Here is a 24,862-nt window from a genome sequence, read left to right as displayed (position 1 = left end):
GTGGGTGTGGCTGGGGAGAGGTCAGTGGGGGAGAAAAGGAGACCTTTAATACTATATGTACAATAAAGGATTTTTAAAAATATATATTATTTCAGTATATAATTAGTATAAAAATAGTACTTAGAAAATTTAGACAATTTAAAGTTCTCTGGTGGCAGATAATTGAAGTCATCAGTTGTGTTTGTGTCAGAAGTCACAGACTTTGCCATGTCTTGGCCACGGTCCAGACACTAGCTAATTCTGAATATTTCTTGATTTCAACAACCACCATAGGGAACTTCATATTGCCTGTTGTAGGCAGGTCCCTGGAGTTGAAGAGGAGGTGCGTGTGGTTGGGATTTTGTTTGTACTGCTTTAGATTTAGGTTTTAATGATTAACTTCTGTATTTTTTCCTGTCTTCACTTACTAATAACCAGCCCTGTCCACTCATCCATTCAAGTATTTCTCCTTTGGAGGTTTTCCCCATGTCTTCAACTTGTATCACTCTTATTAGAAGGGTAGGAATTACTCTTACCCAGAGCCTAGGCATTTATGCTTGTTAGTATTAGATTTTAACATACTATATTTGATATTAACAAGTTCATAATACAGGGTGGGGCAAAAGTTGGTTTACAAACCTACTTTTGCCCCACCCTGTATATAGTTCAGTAAACTTACTGCTTTAACTTTTTAATTATTTTAACTTAGCATCCATCTTTGTAACATCTGATTATTCTAAAAATATTTAAAAGCTAAATTTTAAGGTTAGGCAGGTCATTAGTGATGGACACATTTTATATATGTAAGCTAATCTTGTTTGAAATAAAAATAAAAAATTTTGAAACGTTTTACTTTGACTTCATTTTTTTTTAATTGATTTTTTACAGAGAGGAAGGGAGAGAGAGAGAGTGCATCGATGAGAGAGAAACATCGACCAGCTGCCTCTTGCATACCCCCTACCGTGGATGTGCCCTCAACCAATGTAAATGCCCTTGCCCGGAATCGAACCTGGAACCTTTCAGTCTGAAGACTGACGCTCTACCACTGAGCTAAACTGGCTTCGGCTACTTTGACTTTTTCAAAAGGTGAGACTTACAGCTTTTAAAAAATATTTTTGTTGAGCCCTAGCGGTTGCTCAGTGGATGGAGCATCGGCCTGTGGACTGAAGGATCCCAGGTTCAATTCTGGTCAAGGGCATATGCCCAGGTAGCAGGATTGATCCCCAGTGTGGGCCCTGCAGGAGGCAGCTGATCAATGATTCTCTCTCATCATTGATATTTCTCTCTCTCTCCCCCCTCCCTTCCTCTGAAATCAACAAAAAATGTATTTTTAAGAAATACTCTTATTCAGTAATAAATCTACAGAAAAGTGCAAATATAAATATGAAGAATTTTCACAGACTGAACATTCCTGTTAAGTAAACAGAACATGATCAGCTCTCCAAAAAGTCCCTCTTGATTTCCTTTCCAGTCACTGCCCAGTCCTCAGAGGTCACCACTATCTTGACTTTAGAATTCAGCATAGAATAATTTTTTCATTTTTGCATTTTCATTTGTGTCTTGCTTTTGTTAAACATTGTTTGTGAGATTCATCCATATTGTGAGATTGTCATTTGTTCATTCTCATTGAGTTATCAACTTGTGTAACACATTTCCAATCTACCATAGTTAAAAAGTTACTTTGACATTACCTGAATCTAAGTATTCTCCTTCCCCTTTTTACTGAATAGAAGCCTCACCCTTCCAGTAAGCATATGGCCTGGCTTCAGATTACCTGTTATGGGTGACTCTAAAGTCATTGTGAAAGATTATTTTTTTAAATTTAGGAACACATTTCAGGGGTTTTTGTTTGTTTGTTTTACTCATCATGATCTTTTCATGCTTTTATGTTAAAACAGATGCCGGAGCCCTTCTGGGAATTCCTGTGCTCGGTCTGGGTAGAACATCAAAGACATAGATAGGTATTGAAGTAAATCTTCAGAGGCTACAGCAAAGATGGCAGATAGGTCTAAACTTGAAATCGACTTTCAAAGAATTGGCACCATTTCTGTAATCTTTTCTGTTTGAGGGGAAGGGGAAACAAATGAGCCAGGTATTTTTCTTTCCCCAACTATTTGATTTTCCATAGATGCCCGAGTGTTTTCAGCATGCCTATTGAGAATTACCTCAAATAACTGGTGTCATGTACTTTTTAAAAAATATATTTTTATTGATTTCAGAGAGTAAAGGAGAGGGGGAGAGAGAGAGAAACATCAGCGATGAGAGAGAATCATAGAGTGGCTGCCTCCTGCATGCCCCCCACTGTGGTTCGAGCCCGCAAGCCAGACATGTGCTTCCTTCAGTCCACAGGCCAACGCTTTATCCACTGAACCAAACCACGGAAGACTGTGTCGTGTACTTTTCAAATATCTTTGTCCGTGGCAAATCTTAGTGATTTAAAATGGGATTCGATTATTTTAAATGATCATGTGTAAGTTAGAGTGAGCCTGAGGAATAGCACAAGTGGAAAAAAGGTGCTGTAGTCCTGTCTGAAGTGTATCCTTTATTTTTACATAGTTTAAGCTCTCTGAGCCTTAAAATTCTCTAAATGGAGAAGTAGTCCTCTCTTATGTTTGTTCTGATTGGACTGCTACAGACATTTTTTGTTTTTCTCCACCAAGAATTCCCCTAAGGTTTGTCTTGCTTTTAAGGCATTCCCCATTGTGTGTAGAGTCCAAGATTCCCTATTGAAGCATTTACACCTTCCCTTTTTGTGGCGAAACCAGGCCTAGGCTTGTCCAGGTTTTTTCTCACGGGACTTTGGCTGTTGAGAGCAAAATAGGCCTTGAGGTTTTTTGGAGAACTATCTTAGTAGTGTCAATATGTGCAAGTTTAAATTGAGGTTTTTTGGAGACCTATCCAAGTTATGTCATTGTGTACAAGTTTAAAATGATGGAAGGGACTTTGTATGGTTTTTAAACTGGCTCCAAAGATTGATCCCAAAGATAGATACATTCAATTTTTGGAATAAGTTTCCTAAGTTCACTACTTTGAAATATAATACTTACCAAAATGTATAGTAACTTAAAAAAAATTCTCTTTTCTATATTTGCAGTGATATACATCTCAGCATATCAGATTTGATGAGTAATTCAACCAATATTCAGTATTTCAAGATGTGCCAAGATTTTAGTAACAAAATATAATAAAGACATTAGTTTTGGAGTTTTTTGATTCCTTATTAATACAAATAATCATTCCTTCATATTTTTGAAAGATTTGAACCTTTTTTTTTTTTTTTTTGCATGTATTTATGAGTAGGCACAAAAGTCAGAGATACAGAATCTCAAAAATTAGTTTTTATAGTTCATTGAACCATTTGACTGTACCTTTCAATATGGTACTATTGAAACCATTTTCAGTGCCTCGGGGTTCTTTCACAATGTGGCCAGAAAACTAATAAATTATATTTATTAACTTCACATTTTCCAAGTTGCCTTGTATGAATCATTTGAGATTATCTTTTAGAATGCACAGTATTTTGAAATTACTTTGTTCACATTTTGAAATATTTAGGGAATTTTTTTTTACATTTAATAAATAGTTATAGTGTCAGCTTATATATCTCAAAATACTCTAAAGCAGTGTTCGCCAACCTTTTGGACCACCAATTAGTGACCGCTGCTCTAAAGACATCATGGTGTCATGTTAACCATTTGGCCCAACAAGAGTCTCCTTTTGAAGCAGCACCCTGAGACTGTGCTTGTCCCTGTGTTTCTTTCATTTTAATACATGTAGTGACAAGTACCAAGGTAGGAACCTGGCATTTTGAAATTGATGTACTGAAGTTTTAATTTAGGTATTACAGTGATGTGTTGGAAGTAGACTATACATTACATTACAAAAAAAAATGCTTCTGATTAAGTATACATTTAAGCTTAAAAACTAATATTTAGCCCTAACTGGTTTGGTTCGGTGGCTAGAGCTTTAGCCTGTGGACTGGAGGGTGCTGGGTTCAATTTCGTTTCAGGGCACATTGCTGGTTCAATCCCTAGTAGGGGGCAAGCAGAGACAGCTGATCAATAATTCGCTCATCATTGATGTTTCTGTCTCTTCTTTCTTCCTCTCTGAAATAAATTATATATATCTTTTAAAAAAAATGAATTTTTAAATGAAAAAATAATATTTTAAAACAGGGGTCCTCAAACTTTTTAAAGTGGGGGCCAGATCACGGTCCCTCAGAGAGCTGGAGGGCCGGACTATATGAACTACTAATTCCTACTGTAACACCTCGGCTGCGCTCACTGCCCAAAAAACCTGGCGGGCCGGATCAGACTCCTCTGCGGGCCGCATGTGGCCCGCGGGCCGTAGTTTGAAGACCCCTGTTTTAAAACTAAACTTGATAAACTGCATTTGGATTACATATTCCTTTAATGAAAAAGTTATTAAATTGGAGTTTACAGATGGTTTTTACAAACTGAACACACTGCAATTGTATTTTGTGTGTTTTCCTGGAGAAAGAGGACATAATGCTTTCATCAGATACTCAAAACATGTCGTGAACTAGGTTAAAGATTACCGAATAGGAACTGTTTGTTTTAGTTTTAAGTTTTTCCATGGTTTGGTTTTGTTTTCCTCCTGAAAATTAACTAGAAAATTCCAAGTTTCAAGGTTGGCAGTGAGTCAAATTCTGAGTTAATTGAGATCTGAAGCCAACATTTCCTTTTTTGTGTGTGTTTAATGTAAGAAAGGTTTATTTATCACTCATGAAGATTTTAATACCGTTTGGACAACTCTGCAAGGCAGCTACTGATGATCCTTTTTATTTTTATGCTCATATTTTAAAGTCAGCATTTCTGCAGCCTGGCCATCTTGCTAAAGGGCATTCATAAGCTGTGTAACTACCACGTCTATAATTCTAACGATCTCCATGCATTCATCAAATATTTCCTGAGCTAGGCCTTTCACTAGGTATAAACACTAGGAAGATCTCTATTTTCATTTTAGTTCTGTGGCTCAAAATTCTTATAGTAAATTACAAAACTAAATTGTGTTGCTATTTTGATAGTATCTCAGCCTGACATATAGCTACCACTCAATAAATATTAAGTAAATAATGTATTTTCAATGGTTTCCTTAAGGGAGTGAAAATTGGTTCTGGGGGTGGTGGTGAAAAGTTCTTGCGCTTTTTATGTATAAAATGTAGATACAAATAAGCATCCAAACACATATACAGGGAACCCATCTTATTACAATTTAATGGGGGAGAGGTTAGGGAAAAAAATGTCTGAAAAAGCTCCTTTAGAGAGTGATATTGGAAAAAAAAAAAACCTTGAAAAACACTGAAATTAATATTGAAAATAAAAAGTGTGTATAGCTGAGGTTTAGAAACCTTTTTCTCTGATAATTCTTTTTTTTTCTTTTAATATATCTTTATTGATTACAGAGAGGAAGGGAGAGGGAAAGAGAAATAGAAACATCAATGATGAGAGAGAATCATTGATTGGCTGCCTCCTGCACGTTCCCCACTGGGGATCAAGCCTGCAACCTAGGCATGTGCCCTTGATCAGAATTGAACCTGGGACGCTGTGTCCACTGAGCCAAACCAGCTAGGTCTGATAAGAATTCTTATTGTAATAGAATTTGTCTTTAATAGCTGGAGGAACAGTTGTAGCATACTGAACTAACTGTAGGAAGTTCTGAGTTAATTTTTTTTGTCAAAATTATTCTTATTGATTGGTAATTTGTATGTAAACTTTTGTGTTCCCTCACCCATTAAAGAACTGCACATTAGTTGTTAATGGTTATTTTTTAAAAGTTGTAAGTCTCACCTTTTGAAAAGTCAAAGTAAAACATTTCACAATTTTTTATTTTTATTTCAGACAAGATTAGCGTATATATGTATAATATATGTTAGCATATATATATGTATATATGTATAATGTGTCTATCAATAATGACCTGTCTAACCTTAAAACTTAGCTTTTAAATATCTTTAGAGTATCCAGATGTTAAAAGGTGAATGCTAAGTTAAAATAATTAAAAAGTTAAAGCAGTAAGTTTATTGAACTATGTACAGGATGGGGCAAAGTGTGCTTTTTTCTTATTTAAAATTACTTTAAAAATATCTATTGTTTTAACCACTTGTATTATTAGTATTTTTAAATATAGTTTATTGATTTTTTTTACAGAGAGGAAGGGAGAGGAATAGAGAGTTAGAAACATTGATGAGAGAGAAACATCTACCCTGTTTCCCCGAAAATAAGACAGTATCTTATATTAATTTTTGCTCCCAAAGATGCGCTAGGTCTTATTTTCAGGGGATGTTTTATTTTTTCCATGAAGAAGAATATGGTACACATTTATTGTTAAATGAAAATAAAGGAAATTTATTACCTGTATACAGTAGTACGGTAGTATGGTAGTTGTCAACGCAAATCAGACAAACTGTGAATCCTACAGTATCAAGAATTTACTCATTTATTCAATGACAGTCATGTCATCATCTTCTGGAACATCATAACAATCCAATTCCTGAATTTCCTGGTGAATTTCTTGTGACTCCTTATATTCGGGGGGATGCCTTATATTTCACTCAGAAGGAAACCTGTAAGTAGGTCTTATTTTCGGAGGATGTCTTATTTTCAGGGAAACACGGTATAAGCTGTCTCATGCATAATCCCCTACTGGGGATATGCCCCACAACCAAGGTACATGTCCTTGACTGGAATCGAACCTGGGACCCTTGAGTCCGCAGGCCATCGCTCTATCCACTGAGCCAAACTGGTTAGGGCCTTTTTTTTTTTTTCTTTTTTTTTTTTTTTTTTCTTTTAATGTTCATATTGTCCCATCTTGCCTATGGGAATTCTTTTTGGCTTTAGTGTTCTTTTGCTATGACTTACTAATATTTGATAACTTCTTTAGTCTACAGCAAAAGTTCCAGGCTCACTTTGTTTTTTGTTTTGTTTTTTTAATATATTTTATTGATTTTTCACAGAGAGGAAGGGAGAGGGAGAGAGAGCTAGAAACATCAGTGAGAGTGAATCATCCAACAGCTGCCTCTTGCACACCCCCTACTTGGGATGTGCCCGCAACCAAGGTACATGCCCTTGACCGGAATTGCACCTGGGACCTTTCAATCCGCAGACCGACGCTCTACCACTGAGCCAAACCGGATTCGGCTCCTGGCTCACCTTGTATGTAACCTGCTCCAAACCTGGAGTCAGACATTCCTTCAAGGAGTCCTAGTTTTTTTTAGTGGGGAATGGACCACAGTGTGGGTACTGGGTGTATTCAGTGTTCCTGGGCTCTCATTGCTTCTAGGACTTACCAGTATAGAGATAGAAACAAAAAGTATATGAAAGGGGAAAAAAAATCAGTGCACATGTTTTGGATTCAACTTTAACATTATGGATTTTTATTTTAGTTACTGGATTTTACAGTTCTTTTCTCTTGTTGAAAATATTGGTTCCTAAAATACTAACTTATTTGCATTGGCTTACTGCATGTATGAAAATAGTTTTAACCAATTAACTGCTACGTTTCTCAAAACAAACCATCCCCATACATCACAATATTTTGAATTTAATTTAAAAAATCAATTTGCAATGAATATCACAAAAATAAATATATTGTTCACAATTTGGGCGTTCTTGAATATTTTCAGTTGAAAATTCTTATGGAAAATGATTTTTTAAAGTGTCTACAGACACTTATGGTGTACAAGAGTTAAAATAGTAGTATTACTACCAACTGACTATTGAGTTCAATCTAAAATTTCTTTATAGTACTTTTTTAGTTAAAATGCCTTCCAAAGCCAGTTAAAATAATTAATTTTTCTATGTAGTTGTATTATTAAGAAGTATATACTTAATAATACAACTTAAGAAGTATATAAGGTTAGTTCATTTGTTTTCATTAATTAAAATTTTTTTTTTCTGTTTTGAAAGTGTTAGAAGTCTGATTTTATCGTTGTCCCTTCTATTTTATTCCTACCTTCCCTTATTGATAATTAAAAAAATAGTTTGAGAAGTGTTTCTTAGCACATCTCCTTATATAAAAGGTAGTCTATTATATATGTTGCTTGGCATCTTCCTTTTAACACTGAAGATTGTTCCACATGATTACATAGACATCTTTTATGGCTTCATTTTATTCCAGTATGTAAATACAGTGGAACCTTGGTTCTCGAACTTAATTTGTCTGGAAGACTGTTTGAAAGTTATTTGTTAGAAAACTCATTTTATGGAAGGTAAAAGAAACCAAATGGTTAAAAATATTTCTATTTTTGTCTCTGAATTAAAAGTAAATTAGCTATTTTGTTTCTTTTTCTAAATAGGGATACACATCATTTTGGAATGACTGTATATCATCTGGATTACGTGGCTGTATGTTAATTGAATTAGCATTAAGAGGAAGGTTACAACTAGAGGCTTGTGGAATGAGACGTAAAAGTCTATTAACAAGAAAGGTAAGATGAGTGCTAAATAAATATATCCTTATTAAAGAGTTTGTGCTGCCTAAAATGAAGAGTTTTTCTAATAGATTTCAAAAATTAAAGGAAGTTGATTTTTAAAGTTAAATCTTTATTAAGTCATGATTCTGTATCTTTTTTTTTCATTCTTGGTTTTCTGATTCTTTGTGCATAATGAGTAAATGTAATTCATTGCTACTGTCACTGGTCATTGCATCTCACATATTCAGAAAGACTTCACAATTTATTTCCTGCTTCTGAAAGCCATACTACGTAAAGCCTTGACATAACTTTCATTGTGTTTCTTTAATAGAGTGTCCTAATGAAATCCAAAATGTTTAAGTCAGAATGGAACCTTTTTTTTTACTTATCCTCACCTGATATGTTTCTATTGATTTTAAAGAGACGGGATGGAAAGGATGGGAGGGAAAGGGGAGGGAGGGAGGGAGGGAGTTTAGAAACATTGATGTGAGAGAGAAACATCTATCATTTGGTCCCTGACCAGGGACTGAACCTGCAACTTAGTAGGTGCCCTGACTGGAAATTGAACCCACAATCTTTTTGGTGTATGGGATGATGCTCCAACCAACTGAGTTATCCAGCAAGGCCCAGAATGAAACATTTTTTTATTGATAATGTGATGGAGAGTAATAATTCTATAGGAAAGAATTATTAAGTCATTAACCATTAATGACTCTTAAAAGTTATATACAAAGTAAACATAGTATATCTAGCAGTCTCGTGGGACTTTAAATAATTAAATTTAAGTTAGGCATTTAAAAGTTAAGTGAACTGGCATAAGATTAGTTTTAAAATTGCTGTTTTAGCTGGACTGGCATGGCTCAGTGGTTGAGTATCAACCTATGAACCAGGAAGTCATGGTTCACTTCCCAGTTAGGGCAGATGTCCGGGTTGCAGGCTGCTGTGTGGGGTGTGTAGGAGGCAGCTGATAGGTGATTCTCTTTCATTACTAATGTTTATATATATCTCCCTCCTCTCTTCTTCTCTGAAATCAATAAAAATATTTAAAAAAATAAAATTACTGTTTTAGATAACTATATAATAAGGCTGAATATAATTTTGTTTCATTTTTCTGTGGAACCATAGAATTATGGAGGGGAAACTTTTAAGAATCTGCTATATAGTTATTGATGAAATATACACAGAGGTTGCTAGTAATTATAGTAATTTTGCATTAACTTTATGGAGCCCAGACCTGGTTAAAAGATATTGATACTGGGATTTTGTACTGATATTGATACTTTTTTGTTTGGGAACAAGACCAGTTTTGTATTAGTTATCAACAACTTTATTTAGTGCTTAAGTCTACCATGTGTTGAGCTAGATTCTGGAGATACACATGTTCCCTGCCTGCCTGAGCTTATTGTTTCATTCTTCTTGCTTTTGCAATCTTAATTAAGTAGATAGTTGATATGTCTTTTGGAAAAATACTATAATCTCTAATGAATGATTTTTTTAGGGTAATATGTATATAATAGTTATAAAGTCACATTGTACCAAAAGGCTTATAACAAAACAGTCTTCTTTACCTTTCTTCACTCCTTAGTCCTATTTCTGGGAGGCATCCATTTTCTGTCTTTGTATTACTTTCCTAGGGCTGCCTTAACAAATTACCACATACTTTGTGACTTAAAACAACAGGTAGTTATTATCTCACTAGAGGTCCAGTGCACGAAGTCTGTGCACAGAGGCGGGGGTGACCCTCAGCCCAGCCTGCACCCTCTCCAATCTGGGACATCCCTCTTACAATCCTGGACTGCTGGCTTCCAGTTGCTCGCCAGCCTACCTTCCTGATTTCCCCTAACTGCTTTTGCCTGCCAGCCTGATCACCCCCTAACCACTCTGCTGCCAGCATGTTCCCGTGCCAGCCTATTTGCCCCCAAATGCCCTCCCTGTAGGCCTGGTCCCCCCCAACTGCCCTTCCCTGCAAGCCTGGTCACCCCCAACTTCCCTCCTCTGCCAGCCTTGTCATCCCTAACTGCCCTCCCCTGCAGGCTTGATTGCCCCCAACTGCCCTCCCTTCAGGCCTGGTCTCTCTCAACTGCCCTCCCCTGCTGGCCATCTGCTGGTGGCCATCTTGTGTCCACATGGGAGTAGGATCTTTGACCGCATGGAGGCAGCCATCTTGTGTGTTGGAGTGATGGTCAGTCTGCATATTACTCTTATTAGATAGGATAGAGGCCTAGTGCATGGGTGAGGGCTGGTTGGTTTGCCCTGAAGGATGTCCTGGATCAGGGTGGAGGTTCCCTTGGGGTGCTGGGTGGCCTGGGGTAGGGGCCTGTGGTGGTTTGCAGGCCGGCCATGCCCTCTGGCGACCCAAGCAGAGGTCCTGGTATCTGGAATTTATGTATCTTCTACATTGGAAACTTTGTAGCCTGGAGCAGAGCCAAGCCTCCTGCTTGTTCCATGACTGCAGCCATTTCTGTTAGAATTTGTTTACCTTCTATAATTGAGACTTTATAGCTTGAGTGGAGGTTTAGCCCGGCAAGGGCAGGCGGAAAGCTTGTCTTTTTCAGTTGCTGGGGAAACCCAAGCCTCCCTCCTACTCTGTGGCTGTAGCCATCTTGGTTGGGTTTATTTGCATACTCGCTCTGATTGGTTGGTGGGCATGGCTGGTGGGTGTAGCAGAGGTATGATCAATTTGCTTATTACTCTTTTATTAGGTAAGATAGTTGTGGAGGCCAGAATATGCTGTGCTCTCATTGAAGGCTCTAAGAGAAATTCTATTCCTTTCCTCTTTTAGCTTCTGTGGTTCCAGGCTTTCCTTGGCTTCTGGCCTCATCTCTCTTTACTATTTCTTTATATCTCCTTGTCTGTGTGTCCCTCCTTTGAATGCCATTGCACTTAGGGCCCATCTGGATAATCTAGGACAGTCTCATCTCCAGATCTAATTAACTTAATTTTATCTACAAAAATTTAATGGGGATTAGCTTTGGGGGGTTAGGACATGAACACCTTTTATGGCAACCATTTAGCTTGCTTTTAGTTCTTTTATTTATTTTGGCATTTACCTCCATATTTCTAAACTTATACTGCCATTTCTTGGTAAATCAATTTGAGATGCTGTTTACTCTCAAAATAGAGGCATATTTGGCTCTCTTACATATCACCTCAATGCCTGCCCCCCCCCCCCCCCTTTAATAGAATATGCCATAATTGTTGGCAAAATAGTAATGACTGTTTTATATCATTACAACTATGTAGTTTTCTTTAGTTAGGTATATCCTATGATATTTTCCTTTCTTGTATGATTTTTCCCCCTAGAGTTAATAATTCTATTTTTATCGTTTTCTATGTAGATGTCCTTTTTTCTTACATGCTTCACCAGAGAAACATGCTTCACCAGAGAAAACTTAGTATTAATTTTCAAATGTTCAAATTTATAATTTCATTAACTTCCTTAAAATTCACATTTTGCTTCAATCTGAGCCAGTAATACTTTTAGTTCTACTGGAACGTCCTGTCACATTTTTACTGCTTTTAACCCTCTGTTTTCTGGATCTAATATTTTCTTCCATTCTTGTGGGAGGAAACTGCTTTGCGATTTGTTGTGTATTTGAAGATGATACTTCAGTTTTATTTGACTGGCAATAGGATGTTAGGTATAAATTATTTTTCCATAGAATTTTTTTTTTTTTTCTTTAGCTTACCTGTGTAGTGTTATAGATGTTCCTTTTTTATCCCCATTGGTCCCTTTCTAGCCTGTACCGGCCACCCTCCCCCCACCTCATCCCTGTCCCAAGCCTTCACCACACTATTGTCTGTGTCCTTGAGTTATGCAGATAATTTTTTAAGCTGTTTTTCTATTGTCCTCTAGTATACAGAGTTGTCATTAAAGTTTGGTGCTCTTCTGATTTTCATTTTTGGTTTGATATATGCTTTTTCCTTTCTGAAAGCATTTGGGATTATCTGTTTATCACTGATATCTGAAATTGTATGATTTGCCTTGATGTGGGTCTTTAAAAGTTCATTATGTATGCACTCTTTCAATGTGAGAATGTGTGTCTTTTGGTTTTGGAAAGTTTTCTCATATTCTTGTATCTTTTGCCCTCCGTTTTCTTAACTCTGTAAGTTGAATGTGGACCTCTTAGCTACTCCTTTTTTTCTTTCTGATTTTTATTTCCCAGCTTTATTGAGATATAATTGATATTCTCTGACCTCTCTTGAGTTTGTTTGTTTTTTAATCAACACCTTGGCTCATTTTTTTTCTTTTCTAGGAGCCTTTCTTTCTTTCTTTCTTTCTTTCTTTCTTTTTTTCTTTTTTTTTTTTTGGTGTGTGTGTGTGTTTTGTTTTTGTCGTGGCTTCTCATTCTTGTTTTATAAATGTAGTATCTTTAAAATCTCTGAGGATATTATGGCTCTTCTGAAAGTTTTTTTATCTGTGTTATCTATGATTCATCAGAGTTCTTATTTTCTCTCTTGGTCTCTTTGCTGCTGAAGGCTTTCCTTCAAATGTCTTGTCATCCTTGGTTATCCAGGAAGAATGGACTCCCTTCTCCAAGGGGGGAAATAAAAGAACTAAGTAGAAATTATATGTGTGAGCACACGATATTTGCTAGTGGGCTATACACTGCTGAATTTTACTAGGGAGTTTAGGACTTTCTCTATGAGTCATTGAAGAGTTTTAAGCAGAAACATTGGAATGTTTTATTAAGACTAGAGGTCCGGTGCACGAAATTCATGCACTAGGCGGCGGGGGGGTGTGTGTGTGGAGGAGTGTCCCTCAGCCAGGCCTGTACCCTCTCACAGTCCAGAAGCCCTTGGGGGATGTCAGACTGCCATGGGGAGCAGACCTAAGCCATCAGTCAGACATCCTTAGCACTGCCATGGAGGTAGATGCGGCTCCTGCCACTGCCACTGCACTCACCAGCCATGAGCCGGCTTCTGGTGCACTAACCAAAGAGGGCAGCTCCTGTGTTGAGCGTCTGCCCTCTTGTGGTCAGTGCACGTTATAGTGAGCGGTTATTCTGCTGTTTGGTAGATATGTATATTACTCTTTTATTATATAGTATTTGTCTTTTATAAAGATCAGTGAAGAGAATGGATTGAAAATGGCTAAAACTCATTAGGAAACTTAAATAAATCCAAGTGAAAGATAATAATTCTAGGTAGACTAGAATAATTGCAGAGGTGATGGAGAAAAATGATCCCTCTGAGATAGATTTAGGGGACAGAATTTCAAAAGAAAAAAGATCTACTTATACCTAGAAGTGGGTGAACGTGGGCATGAGGTGGACATTGGGCTTAGGTTGTATGGATTTAAGGAGTGGTATGGCATGACCCCAGTTATCCTATCTAATAAAGAGAGAATATACAAATTGACCATCCCACCATAACAAGATGGCTGCATCCACAGTAGAGGCTAAGTTCCTGTAATGAGCCTGAAAGAGCAATCAGCAGGGACCTGAGGCTGTGCTCCGCCCCCCTGCCTGGAGGGGCTTGACAGGAGACCACAGGCCTTACTCCCCATCCCAGTGACCTCGGGCCACGTCCCCCACCAGGCAGGGCTTAATGGGGGCACCTCAGGCCATGCCCTCTGCCTGGTAGGGCTTAATGGGGGATCTCAGGCCATGCCCTCCGCCTGGTAGGGCTTAATGGGGGATCTCAGGCTGCCCCCCCCCCCCCCCCCCCCAAGCAGGTCTTGATGGGGTGACCTCAGACCACATCAACACCTGGTGGGGCTTGACAGGGGTGGGGCCTTCTGGGTCTGGGTCTGGATCTGGCCCAATGGGGGTGGGGCCAGCCCTGTCTGGGTCTCATGTGATTTGCAGATGCACATGAGTGGGCGGGGTTTTGATTCTGGTTCCCATGATGTGCCCCAGACTCTGACTGGAGGAAGATTTTCATATACATTTTACTAATTTTCTTTTAAATATATTTTATTGATTTTTTTACAGAAAGGGAGAAGGATAGAGAGTTAGAAACATCGATGAGAGAGAACATCAATTAGCTGCCTCCTGCACACCCACTACTGGAGATGTGCCTGCAACCAAGGTACATGCCTTGATCAGAATCGAACCTGGGACCCTTGAGTCCGAAGACTGACTATCTATCTACCAAGCCAATCTCTCTCCTGAGAGATTTCATATGCATTTTACTAATTTTCTTTCATCTCTGACACTTCTGTTATAAAGGGCAAAGAGCAGTATTAAAATATTTCCTCTAATTCTCTTTTAATGTGCATGAATTTCTTGCACGGGGTCACTAGTATAGACATACAATTCTTTCTCCCAAGGTTCTCCTTTTTTCTTATTTTCTCTACACCCTCCCCCTCTGCCTCTAAATGCATGGTCTTGAACAGCACTGTCCAAAGAACTTTCTGTGATGATGAAAATGTTCTGTATCTGCATTGTCCAATATTATAGCCACATTTGTCTGTGAGACAGACACTTAAATTGTGGCTAGTGCAAATTTAGACATGCTGTGAATAAAAACACTATTTTTAAAGACTTACTATGGAAAAAGAAGGAACAAGAAGGAAAAAATATCTCAATTTAAGAATATTTACTGCATGTTAATATTTTAGCTGTAGTGGGTTAAGTCAAATATATTAAAATTAATTCCACCTGTATCTTTTCCTTTTTTGATGTAACTAAAATAAAAAAAAATAGATTTGTGGTTCTTACTATATTTATATTGGGTCACACTGTGTCAAATAGATATAGTATGAATTTTTTAAAAATATATTTTTATTGATGTCAAAGAGGAAGGGCGAGGGAGAGAGAACTAGAAACATCCATGATGAGAATCATGGATCAGCTGCCACATGCACACCCCCTACTGGGGATCGATCCCACAACCCGGGCATGTGTCCTTGACCTGAATGGAACCTGGAATTCCCCAGTCCACAGGCCGATGCTCCATCCACTGAGCCAAACTGGTGAGGGCATGAATTTTTTTTAAAAAATATTTTACTGATTTTTTACAGAGAGGGAGAGGGATAGAGAGCTAGAAACATCGATGAGAGAGAAACATTGACCAGCTGCCTCCTGTACACCCCCTACCAGGGATGTGCGCACAACCAAGGTACATGCCCTTGACTGGAATCGAACCTATGACCTTTCAGTCCGCAGGCCGATGCTCTATCCACTAAGCCAAACCAGTTTCGGCAAGAGCATGAATTTTTTAATCTTTTAGAAGAAGGATACCTTTTTTGAGCAAAAATGTAAAGGACACATTGTTAAGCACAGATTTTAAGAGAGGACTATTATACTTAAAAAATAATACTATTAAATTTTATAACATTTTAATAGCTAACAGATTCACATTTGATATTATAGAACTTACACTAAAATTTGTTACTTAGGCAGCAAGAATATTAATGAAGGCTGTGGAGATCTACTTGGCTAAAGCAGTATAGTAATTTTCTGTCTAATCCTCGAATTGGATTTTTCCACTGTTAAGGTGGATTGTGTATCCCATTATAGTTTAGGAAAAAAATTTGTAGTATTTAAAAATGTTATCTCATTAAGCTTATTGATAGTTTCTTCAAGTTGTCAGAACTTTGATTGAATATTTTGTCAGAAACAAATATATTTCATTATTTAACTCTTTATTGTGGTATAAACTCTAAGGAGTCATGTCTTAATTTTTACTGCTAATTTGTTAGCCAGTTGTAATAATGTTCATTGACAAATTTATTTCTCTACTGGTGTAAAATGCCACCTTTTTCTTATACAGAATTGTTACATATAATTGTTTCTGCAACTAATAAATATTTAAAAAATGAATTTCTGGGTCAAATAGCCCAACGTTTAGTAATGAAAGTTAGTATTTTCTAGCATTTTGCTTTATTAATTAAGATTACTTTTATTTATAATTGTAGCTAATGTGGTTAGGTTAAATACCGGATTTTCTTAATATAGAATTAATTTAAAATCTGACTTTGTTATTGCAAGTACACTTGGGGCTTTAGCCATAATGAATTACTTGCATAATTATTTAAGTTTTTCATTCAAAGAGATCAAGTCAGAGAAAAGGTATCAGTGGATCATTTTATTCATGTTGCTTACATTTTAGGTGATCTGTAAGTCTGATGCCCCAACAGGGGATGTTCTTCTTGATGAAGCTCTAAAACATGTTAAGGAGACTCAACCTCCAGAAACAGTCCAGAACTGGATCGAATTACTTAGTGGTGAGTTTCTGTGTTTAAACTACAATTTGAATTCTATTCAAAAGTTTTTTGTGAAAGTTTAAAATCCTTTTGAATGGAAATTAGACACAATAGCCAAGAGTTTGTGTAGTTATTTACTCAAAGTTATAAGTTTAGTGACTGAATGGGGAAAGTTTATTTTAATTTTTTAAATATATTTTATTGATTTTTACAGAGAGGAAGGGAGAGGGATAGAGAGTTAGAAACATCAATGAGAGAGAAACATCAATCAGCTGCCTCCTGCACACCCCCTACTGGGGATGTGCCCATAACCAATTCCTTGACCGGAATTGAACCTGGGACCCTTGAGTCCACAGGCCGATGCTCTATCCACTGAGCCAAACGGGTTAGGGCGGAAAATAGTGTTTTTAAAAAGTTCATGCTCTTTAACAAGACTGAACAGATGTTGAATGAAATGTAATATTCTTCTTTAGAGCTCCCTTCATTCTTTTATCAGAATTATCTCATGTCACCTTTTTCTGGGTAGGCTAGGTTAAAATGGGTAACAACCCTAAAACCTTAATGGCTCAAAGTAATAGTTTATTTCTTACTCATCTGTTGGTCAGTCACAGGCCACTTCTCACTTTGGCAGGCAGATGGAATTGTCACCATCTGGAGCATTGTCACTGTTGGGAAGGGAAGATGAGCATGGCAGATCTCTCAGCCTTTCAGTTCCTGCTCAGATTTCATTGGTCAGAGCAAGTCACATGGCCTCCCCTAAGTTTAAGGAGATAGAAAAGTGTGAGTGTAGTGAAGAACCTGAAATACTTGGTTGACAGCATTAATGCTACTACTTTTATATTAAGTTACTTGTGTATTTGTCTAATCTTCTAGATAGCTCTTTCTATATAGGATCTAAGTTACCTTCTTCTCTACTACTCTTATATAAAACATACCTTCTACACACATGGTTCTGAACAACATGGATTTGAACCCTACAGGTCCACTTATATGTGGATTTTTTTCAATAAATACTGTAAATGTATTTTTTTCTTATGATTTTCTTAATATCTTTTTCTGGCATACTTTGTTATAAAAATATAGTATATAATATAACAAAATATATGTTAATTGGCTTTATGTTACAAGTAACTCTTCTGGTCAATAGTAGGCTATTAGTTAAATTTTGGGGGAGTCAAAAGTTATATGTGGGTCCTAGCCAGTTTGGCTCAGTAGATAGAGTGACGGCCTGCAGACTTGAAGGGTTCTGGGTTTAATTCCGGTCTAGGGCATATGCCTGGGTTGAGGGCTCGATCCCCAGTAGGGGGCATAGAGGAGGCAGCATATCAGTGATTTTCTCTTCAATGATGTTTCTGTCTCCCTCTCCCGTCCTCTCTGAAATCAATAAAAATATATATTTTTAAAAAGTTGTAACTGGATTTTCAACTGCTCAGGTTCAGCACCCCTATCCCATGCATTGTTCAAGGCTCAACTGTACATGTATTGTTATTTCACATTCTAACATATTGCTGCTTAAAGAAACTTTTAAACACATGTGGACTTTGTCAGAGATCAGTAATTAACATGTCATTTCTCTCAGTTTCTCAAATAATAGTCCCTATTATGAGGATATTCTGTTAGTAAAAAATTTTGAGTTTTGCATGTTTATTTAAAAATTGAATACATATACTACATTCTTAGCTAAGAGGATAACAATGGGCACTTTACATTTAGGACAGGGTTCATTTTTTTGTGTGTTGAAGGCCTATGGGGGGCTAGCTGAAGGGGGTTTATGTAGGGGGTTAAGGGGGACATGACATAATACTTTCAACCATATAGATTAAAAAACAATCCTCACATGAGGTTATTTTTTCCATTGCTTTTCAGAGGGGAAGGGGGTGGGGGGGGAGAGATGGTGGGGGAGCACATTCGAGAGCAAGAGCAAGAGCAATGTGAGAGAGAGACAATGTGGGAGCAAACCCACAACCCAGGTACTTGGCCTTATTAAAACTGAGGCATTTTGGTGCATGGGCCGACACTCTGACCACTGAGCAACACTGGCTAGCTAGGAAAATTAAAATTTTCTTTTTCATATATTCATTTTTTTATTCTCTAAAGTATTACAAATAGTAGTACATATGTTTCCTTTTTTTTTTATTATTATATTTTATTGATTTTTCACAGAGAGGAAGAGAGAGGGATAGAGAGTTAGAAACATCGATGAGAGAGAATCATCGATCAGCTGCCTCCTACACACCCCCTACTGGGGATGTGCCCGCAACCAAGGTACATGCCCTTGATCGGAATCGAACCCGGGACCTTTCAGTCCGCAGGCCGACGCTCTATCCACTGAGCCAAACCGGACCCGGCTCCTTTTTTTTTTTTTCTCCCCAATTGACTTTCCCTCAGCCCCCCCAACCCTCGCCATACACCCTCACCCCCGCCCAGTGTCTTGCGTCCATTGGTTATGCTAACAGTCTGTTCGATGCTTCTCTGCCTCTGTATTTTTTATTCATCAGTTTATAATGTTCTTTATTATCCATAAATTAGTGAGATAATGTATTATTTTTTTTTCATTGACTGGCTTATTTCACTTAACATAATGCTCTCCAGTTCCATCCATGCTGTTGCAAATGGTAAGAATTCCTTCTTTTTTATAGCAGCATAGTATTCCATTGTGTTGATGTTCCACAGTTTTCTAATCCATTCATCTGCTGATGGGCATTTTATCTGTTTCCAAATCTTAGCTATGGTGAATTGTGCTCCTGTGAACATAGGAGTGCATATATCCTTTCTGATTGATGTTTCTGTTTTCTTGGGATATATTCCTAGAAGTGGTATTAATGGGTCAAATGGCAGTTTCATTTTTAATTTTTTAAGGAAACACCATACTGTTTTCCACAGTGGTTGCACCAGTTTGCATTCCCACAGCAATGAAAGAGGGTTCCTTTTTCTCTGCATCCTCTCCAGCACTTGACATTTGTTGATTTGTTCATAGTCATTCTGACAGGTGTCATGTACCTCGTTGTTTTGATTTGCATCTCTCTAATTTTTAGTGACTTTGGGCATGTTTTCATATGTTTCTTGGTTTTCTGAATGTCCTCTTTTGAAAAGTGTCTATTTGGGTCATTTGCCCATTTTTTGATTGGGTTGTTTATCTTCCTTTTGTTAAGTTGTATGAGTTCCCTGTAAATGTTGGAGATTAAACCCTTATTGTAGATAACATTAGCAAATATATTCTCCCATGCAGTGGGCTTTCTTGTTTTGTTAATGATTTCTTTTGCTATGCAAAAGCTTTTTATTTTGATGTAGTTCCATTTGTTTATTTTCTCCTTAGTTTCTATTGCCTTAGGAGCTGTATCATTGTTACAACAAATGTCTGCTATTTTGCTGCCTCTGGCTTCTTCTAAGATTTTTATGGTTTCCCATCTTATAAGACCTTTATCCATTTTTGAGTTTACTTTTGTGTATGGTATAAGTTTGTGGTCAGTTTCTTTTTTTTTTTGCAAGTATCTTTCCAGTTTTTTCAACACCATTTATTGAAGAGACTGTCTTGATTCCATTGTATATTCTTGCCTCCTTTGTCAAATATTAGAGCATAATGGCTTGTGTCAATTTCTGTGTTCTCTGTTCTGTTCCACTGGTGTATATGTCTGTTCTTATGCCAGTATCAGGCAGTTTTGAGAACAGTGGCTTTGTAGTATAGCTTGATATCTGCTATTGTGATCCCTCTAACATTGTTCTTCTCTCTTAAGATTACTACAGCTACTCAGGGTCTTTTTATTCCAGATGAATTTTTTGAGAATTTGTTCTAGGTTTTTGAAGTATGCCGTTGGTATTTTAATCGGATTGCATTGAATTTATACATTGTTTTGGGTAGAATGGACATTTTAATGATGTTGATTCTACCAATCCATGAACATGGTATATTTTTCCATTTGTTCATGTCTTCCTTTATCTCTTTTTTCAGTGTTCTGAAATTTTCTGAGCAATTTGTTTATTTTTTCATAGAGAACAAACTTATTCACGGGTTGTTTTGATAATTTTGAAGGCAGTTTTTTGACTGCCTTCTTGTAGATCTGCTGGTAAAGTTTTTTTTTTTTACCTCATTCAGTGAGGAAAAACTTGAGTTCTTTCCCTTTTTTGATATTGGTGATAACTTATAATTTCTTTTGTAGGAATCTTAAAATTACTTTGCCAGAATGATGAGGATTTGTTTGGTTAAAACTATATAATATAACGCACAAATCCACTTACTTGACACATGACAATACAGTATAGCACTGTGGCCCACAGATTATTGCCAACCCTCTCTGGTTAGCTTTCTTCCACTTTTGCCTTTTGGGACAGGTGACAGACTCACAGATTAACAAATTAGAGTTTAACAATAGGGTTCTTTGAAAGTGGAGGAGCTCAAAGAAGAGAAGTCCTTGGAGCTTTAGTAGTTGGAAGAGGAAATGGAACTTGGTTTAGGCCTTTTAAGGATCAAAATGAGACAGAAAGAGAGAAGTGTTCCTATTCAGAGGAATTACAGGGGTACTAAAATGGGTGGCCCTATCCACTGTCTTTTTGCTACTTGAGGGGAAAAGAATGAGGAACAGAAGTTGGTCTGGTGATTACTTCTGAGGCAGAGAAGGACACAGGAGGCATCTAAGGTCCTGACAAAGGTTTCTTTACCTGGATAGAGAGATACCCAGGGGTTAATTTTATTATTGCTTACACTGTATATCATACATGCTAAAACCTACTGATATGTTGTAAATATTACTTATATGTTAATTTAAAATTTTATAAATATGCATATATATTTGAAGCAAAGACTTAAAAATGTTTTAAAAACTGTTTTTAAGAATAAAAGTTTCTGGCCTGGCCAGTGCTGTTCAGTGGTTGAGTATCAATCTATGAACCAGTAGGTCATGGTTTGATTCCAGGTCAGGTCACATGCTCGGGTTGCAGGCTTTATCCTAGGGGGTGTGCAGAAGGCAGCCAATCAATGGTTTTCTCTCATCATTGATGTTTCTATCCCTCTCCATTCCTCTCTTTGAAATTAATAAAAACATATTTAAAAATAAGAGTAAAAGTTTCTGGGTTTTTGAAATCTTTTTTTTTTTTTTTAAATACTGATTTCAGAGAAGAAGGGAGAGGGGAGGAGAGAGAGATAGAAACTTTTCAATGATGAGATATAATTATTGATTGGCTGCCTGCTGCATGTCCCACACTGGGGATCGAGCTTACAACCTGGGCATGTGTCCTTGACCGAAATCCAACCTGGGACCCTTTAGTCTGCAGGCCGAAGCTCTATCCATTGAGCCAAACAAGCTAGGGCTTGAAATACTTTTTTTATTTTTTATTTTTATTGATTTTTTTACAGAGAGGAAGGGAGATGGATAGAGTTAGAAACATCGATGAGAGAGAAACATCAATCAGCTGCCTCCTGAACACTTTCCACTGAGCCAAACCGGCCGGGCAGGGCTTGAAATATTAAGACATGTAGTTATAAATTTTGTCACAAGATGTCACTAGACTGCCAAATTCCTGAATAGCTACTTTTAGTTTTGTGAAGAGAGTAGTTTTTTGAAATGGAATTATATAGGTAGCTGTCAGTATGTCATTTCTACTGAAGTAATTGTTGAGCAGAGGACATAATCTTTGAAGAACTTTCCTCTATATGCTTCTCTCAAGTTTGTTTACAAAAAGGTAAATAAATTCTTTAGGGTCTGATGAATAATAATATGGATCATAGTAACATCATGTAATCTAGAATTTTTAGTACTATTTCTTTATTAGGCATTTATTACAAATATTTAGAAGTTATTTAATATACTGTTTAAATTGAAGCAGCTAGCCGAAACCGGTTTTGGCTCAGTGGATAGAGCGTTGGCCTGCGGACTGAAAGGTCCCAGGTTCGATTCCAATCCAGGGCATGTACCTTGGTTGTGGGCACATCCCCGGCATGGGGTATGCAAGAGGCAGCTGATCGATGTCTCTCTCTTTGATGTTTCTAACTCTCTAGCCTTCTCTCTTTCTCTCTTTAAAAAATCAATAAAATATATTATAAATAAATAAATAAATAAATAAATAAATTGAAGCAGCTGAATCTTCAGTAGTTAGTATAGATTCTTTATTGTATCTTCCTTTTACTCATACAGCTACCCTTCTCCCACCCCATTTATACTGTTTTCTTAAACTATGCTAATCTCAGGGGTAACTTTATTCTTTGGATTTAGCTTACTTTATTTGGTTCTTTTATTTATTTTTTATTTTTTATATATTTTATTGACTTTTTTACAGCGAGGAAGAGAGATGGATAGAGAGTTAGAAACATCGATGAGAGAGAAACATCGACCAGCTGCCTCTTGCACACCCCCTACCGGGGATGTGCCTGCAGCCAAGGTACATGCCCTTGACCAGAATCGAACCTGGGACCTTTCAGTCCGCAGGCCAATGCTCTATCCACTGAGCCAAACCAGTTTCGGCTATTTGGTTCTTTTAAAGTAAAAAGTAGAAATGTCTGAATACCAAGATACTTTGACCATTCAGTTAAGCACCCCCATTTGCATGTTGCATTGTTCCAGCCTTATGCTTATGAGATTTATTTGTTCTTTCACATAACTGAGGAGATCTGAAAAACAATTTTGTTGAAGTGAATATACAAAGTTTGCTCTTTTCCAGGGACTTGAAGATAATTTCTAAATACCTTTTTAAAAAAATACATATTTTTATTGATTTCAGAGAGGAAGGGAAAAGAGAGAGAAAAACATCAATGATGAAGAGAATCATTGTGGGCTGCCTCCTGTGTGCCCCCCACTAGGGATCGGGCCCACAACCCCCGGGCATGTGCCCTTGACTGGAATCAAACCCAGACCCTTCAGTTCACAGGTCAGTGCTCTATCTACCAAGCCAAACCAGCCTGGGCAAAATACCTTTTTATTACTTCCTCTGCAGTAGGAATGATTGCCCATAAGAAGGTCCATTCATAAATGGAGCACCTTATTTGATGGTGAGTCTGTTTAGACTCTTCTCATTTTTAGTAGCAACACTGACTTCTCAGCATATTTTGGAATTGAGAAATTTCTTACAGCAACTTTGTAAGCATTACTTGTTCCATTGGTTTCAATAGATAAGATTTAATTATAGATAAGTTGTAGATAAACCTTAGTATAACTTTAATACAATAGACAGCCATAAACTGCTAATACCATTTCTTTCCCATGAAAAAGAAAAAAGTCATTGTATAGCAACATTGGGATTTTTATTGCTTTTTAGGTCTGTAAAGAGAAATTTAACTTAGGGTTTCTCAGAATAATCTTACATATCACCTGTGCCTTTGTTTGGGAATAAATGGCCACGATATTCTCTAAGACATAGCTAGGAGATGACCAAGTTGAAATCATATCCACCAGTCTGGCTCCATAGTTTGTTATAAGTTAGCATTCCAATTATTATTAAATTATATTTTTCTTTTTTACACTTAGGTTAAAAAGTCTGATAGGACCCCTAAATATATTTTAGCTCTTTTTTGAAGTTACCAAGGAAATTGAATGCAATGGTTGATTGTCTTTTGTGTAAGCTAATTTGCTAGATTTTAAATTACATAGATATTTATATAGTAATTTCATTATTATTTTTTAATCCTCTCCTGATAATTTTCCCCCATTTTTTCCCCCTGTTAATCCTCACCTGAGGATATTTTTCTTATTAATTTTTAGAGAGAGTGGAGGGAAGGGAGATACACACACAAATGTGTGAGAGAGAAATTGATCCATTGCTTCCCATATGTGTCCTGAAGGGCTGGGATTGAACCTGCAGCCCACATACGTTCCCTTGACGGGGAATCCAACCCAGATCTTTTGGTACTGAGGCCAACACTAACTGGTGAGCAACACAGGCCAGAGCTGAATTGTAAAAATGCTGCAGTGAACATAGGGGGTGCTTATATCCTTTTGGATTAGTGTTTTGGAGTTCTTTGGGCACATACCCAGAAGAGGGGTTGTTGAGTTATATTGTAGTTCTATTTTTAATTTATTGAGGAACCTCTGTAATGTTTTTTTAGTGGCTACACTAATTTACAATTCCACCAACAATGCACGGGGTTCCCTTATCTCTGCATCCTTGCTAACACTGTTGATTTATTGATGGAAACCATACTCACAGGTGTGTGGTGATATCTCATTGTGGTTTTGATTTGCATTTTCCTGGTTAGTGATGCATCTTTTCATATGTCTATTTTCATATGTCTATTTTCCATCTGTATGTCCTCTCTGGAGAAATATAAATAAAAGCCCATTTTTTAGTTTGTTTTTTTTTTGGGGGGGGGT

General features: G+C 37.1%; 1 protein-coding gene across 1 annotated transcript in view; it reads left to right on the top strand.

Moving 5' to 3' along the window:
* Positions 1-24,862, top strand: part of GOLPH3 (golgi phosphoprotein 3) — a 30,725-nt gene that overhangs the window by 2,642 nt on the left and 3,221 nt on the right. The window contains exons 2-3 of the mRNA XM_084882608.1: positions 8,297-8,428; positions 16,472-16,586. Of these exons, the coding sequence (XP_084738734.1) occupies positions 8,297-8,428; positions 16,472-16,586 (247 nt within the window). The remainder of the gene's footprint in view (positions 1-8,296; positions 8,429-16,471; positions 16,587-24,862) is intronic.

The sequence above is a fragment of the Pipistrellus hanaki genome, assembly GCF_964339955.1.
Source record: "Pipistrellus hanaki genome assembly, chromosome: 4".
Lineage (NCBI taxonomy): Eukaryota > Metazoa > Chordata > Mammalia > Chiroptera > Vespertilionidae > Pipistrellus > Pipistrellus hanaki.
Note: the sequence above shows the minus strand (reverse complement) of the source record. Positions and strands in the feature narration are given on the sequence as shown.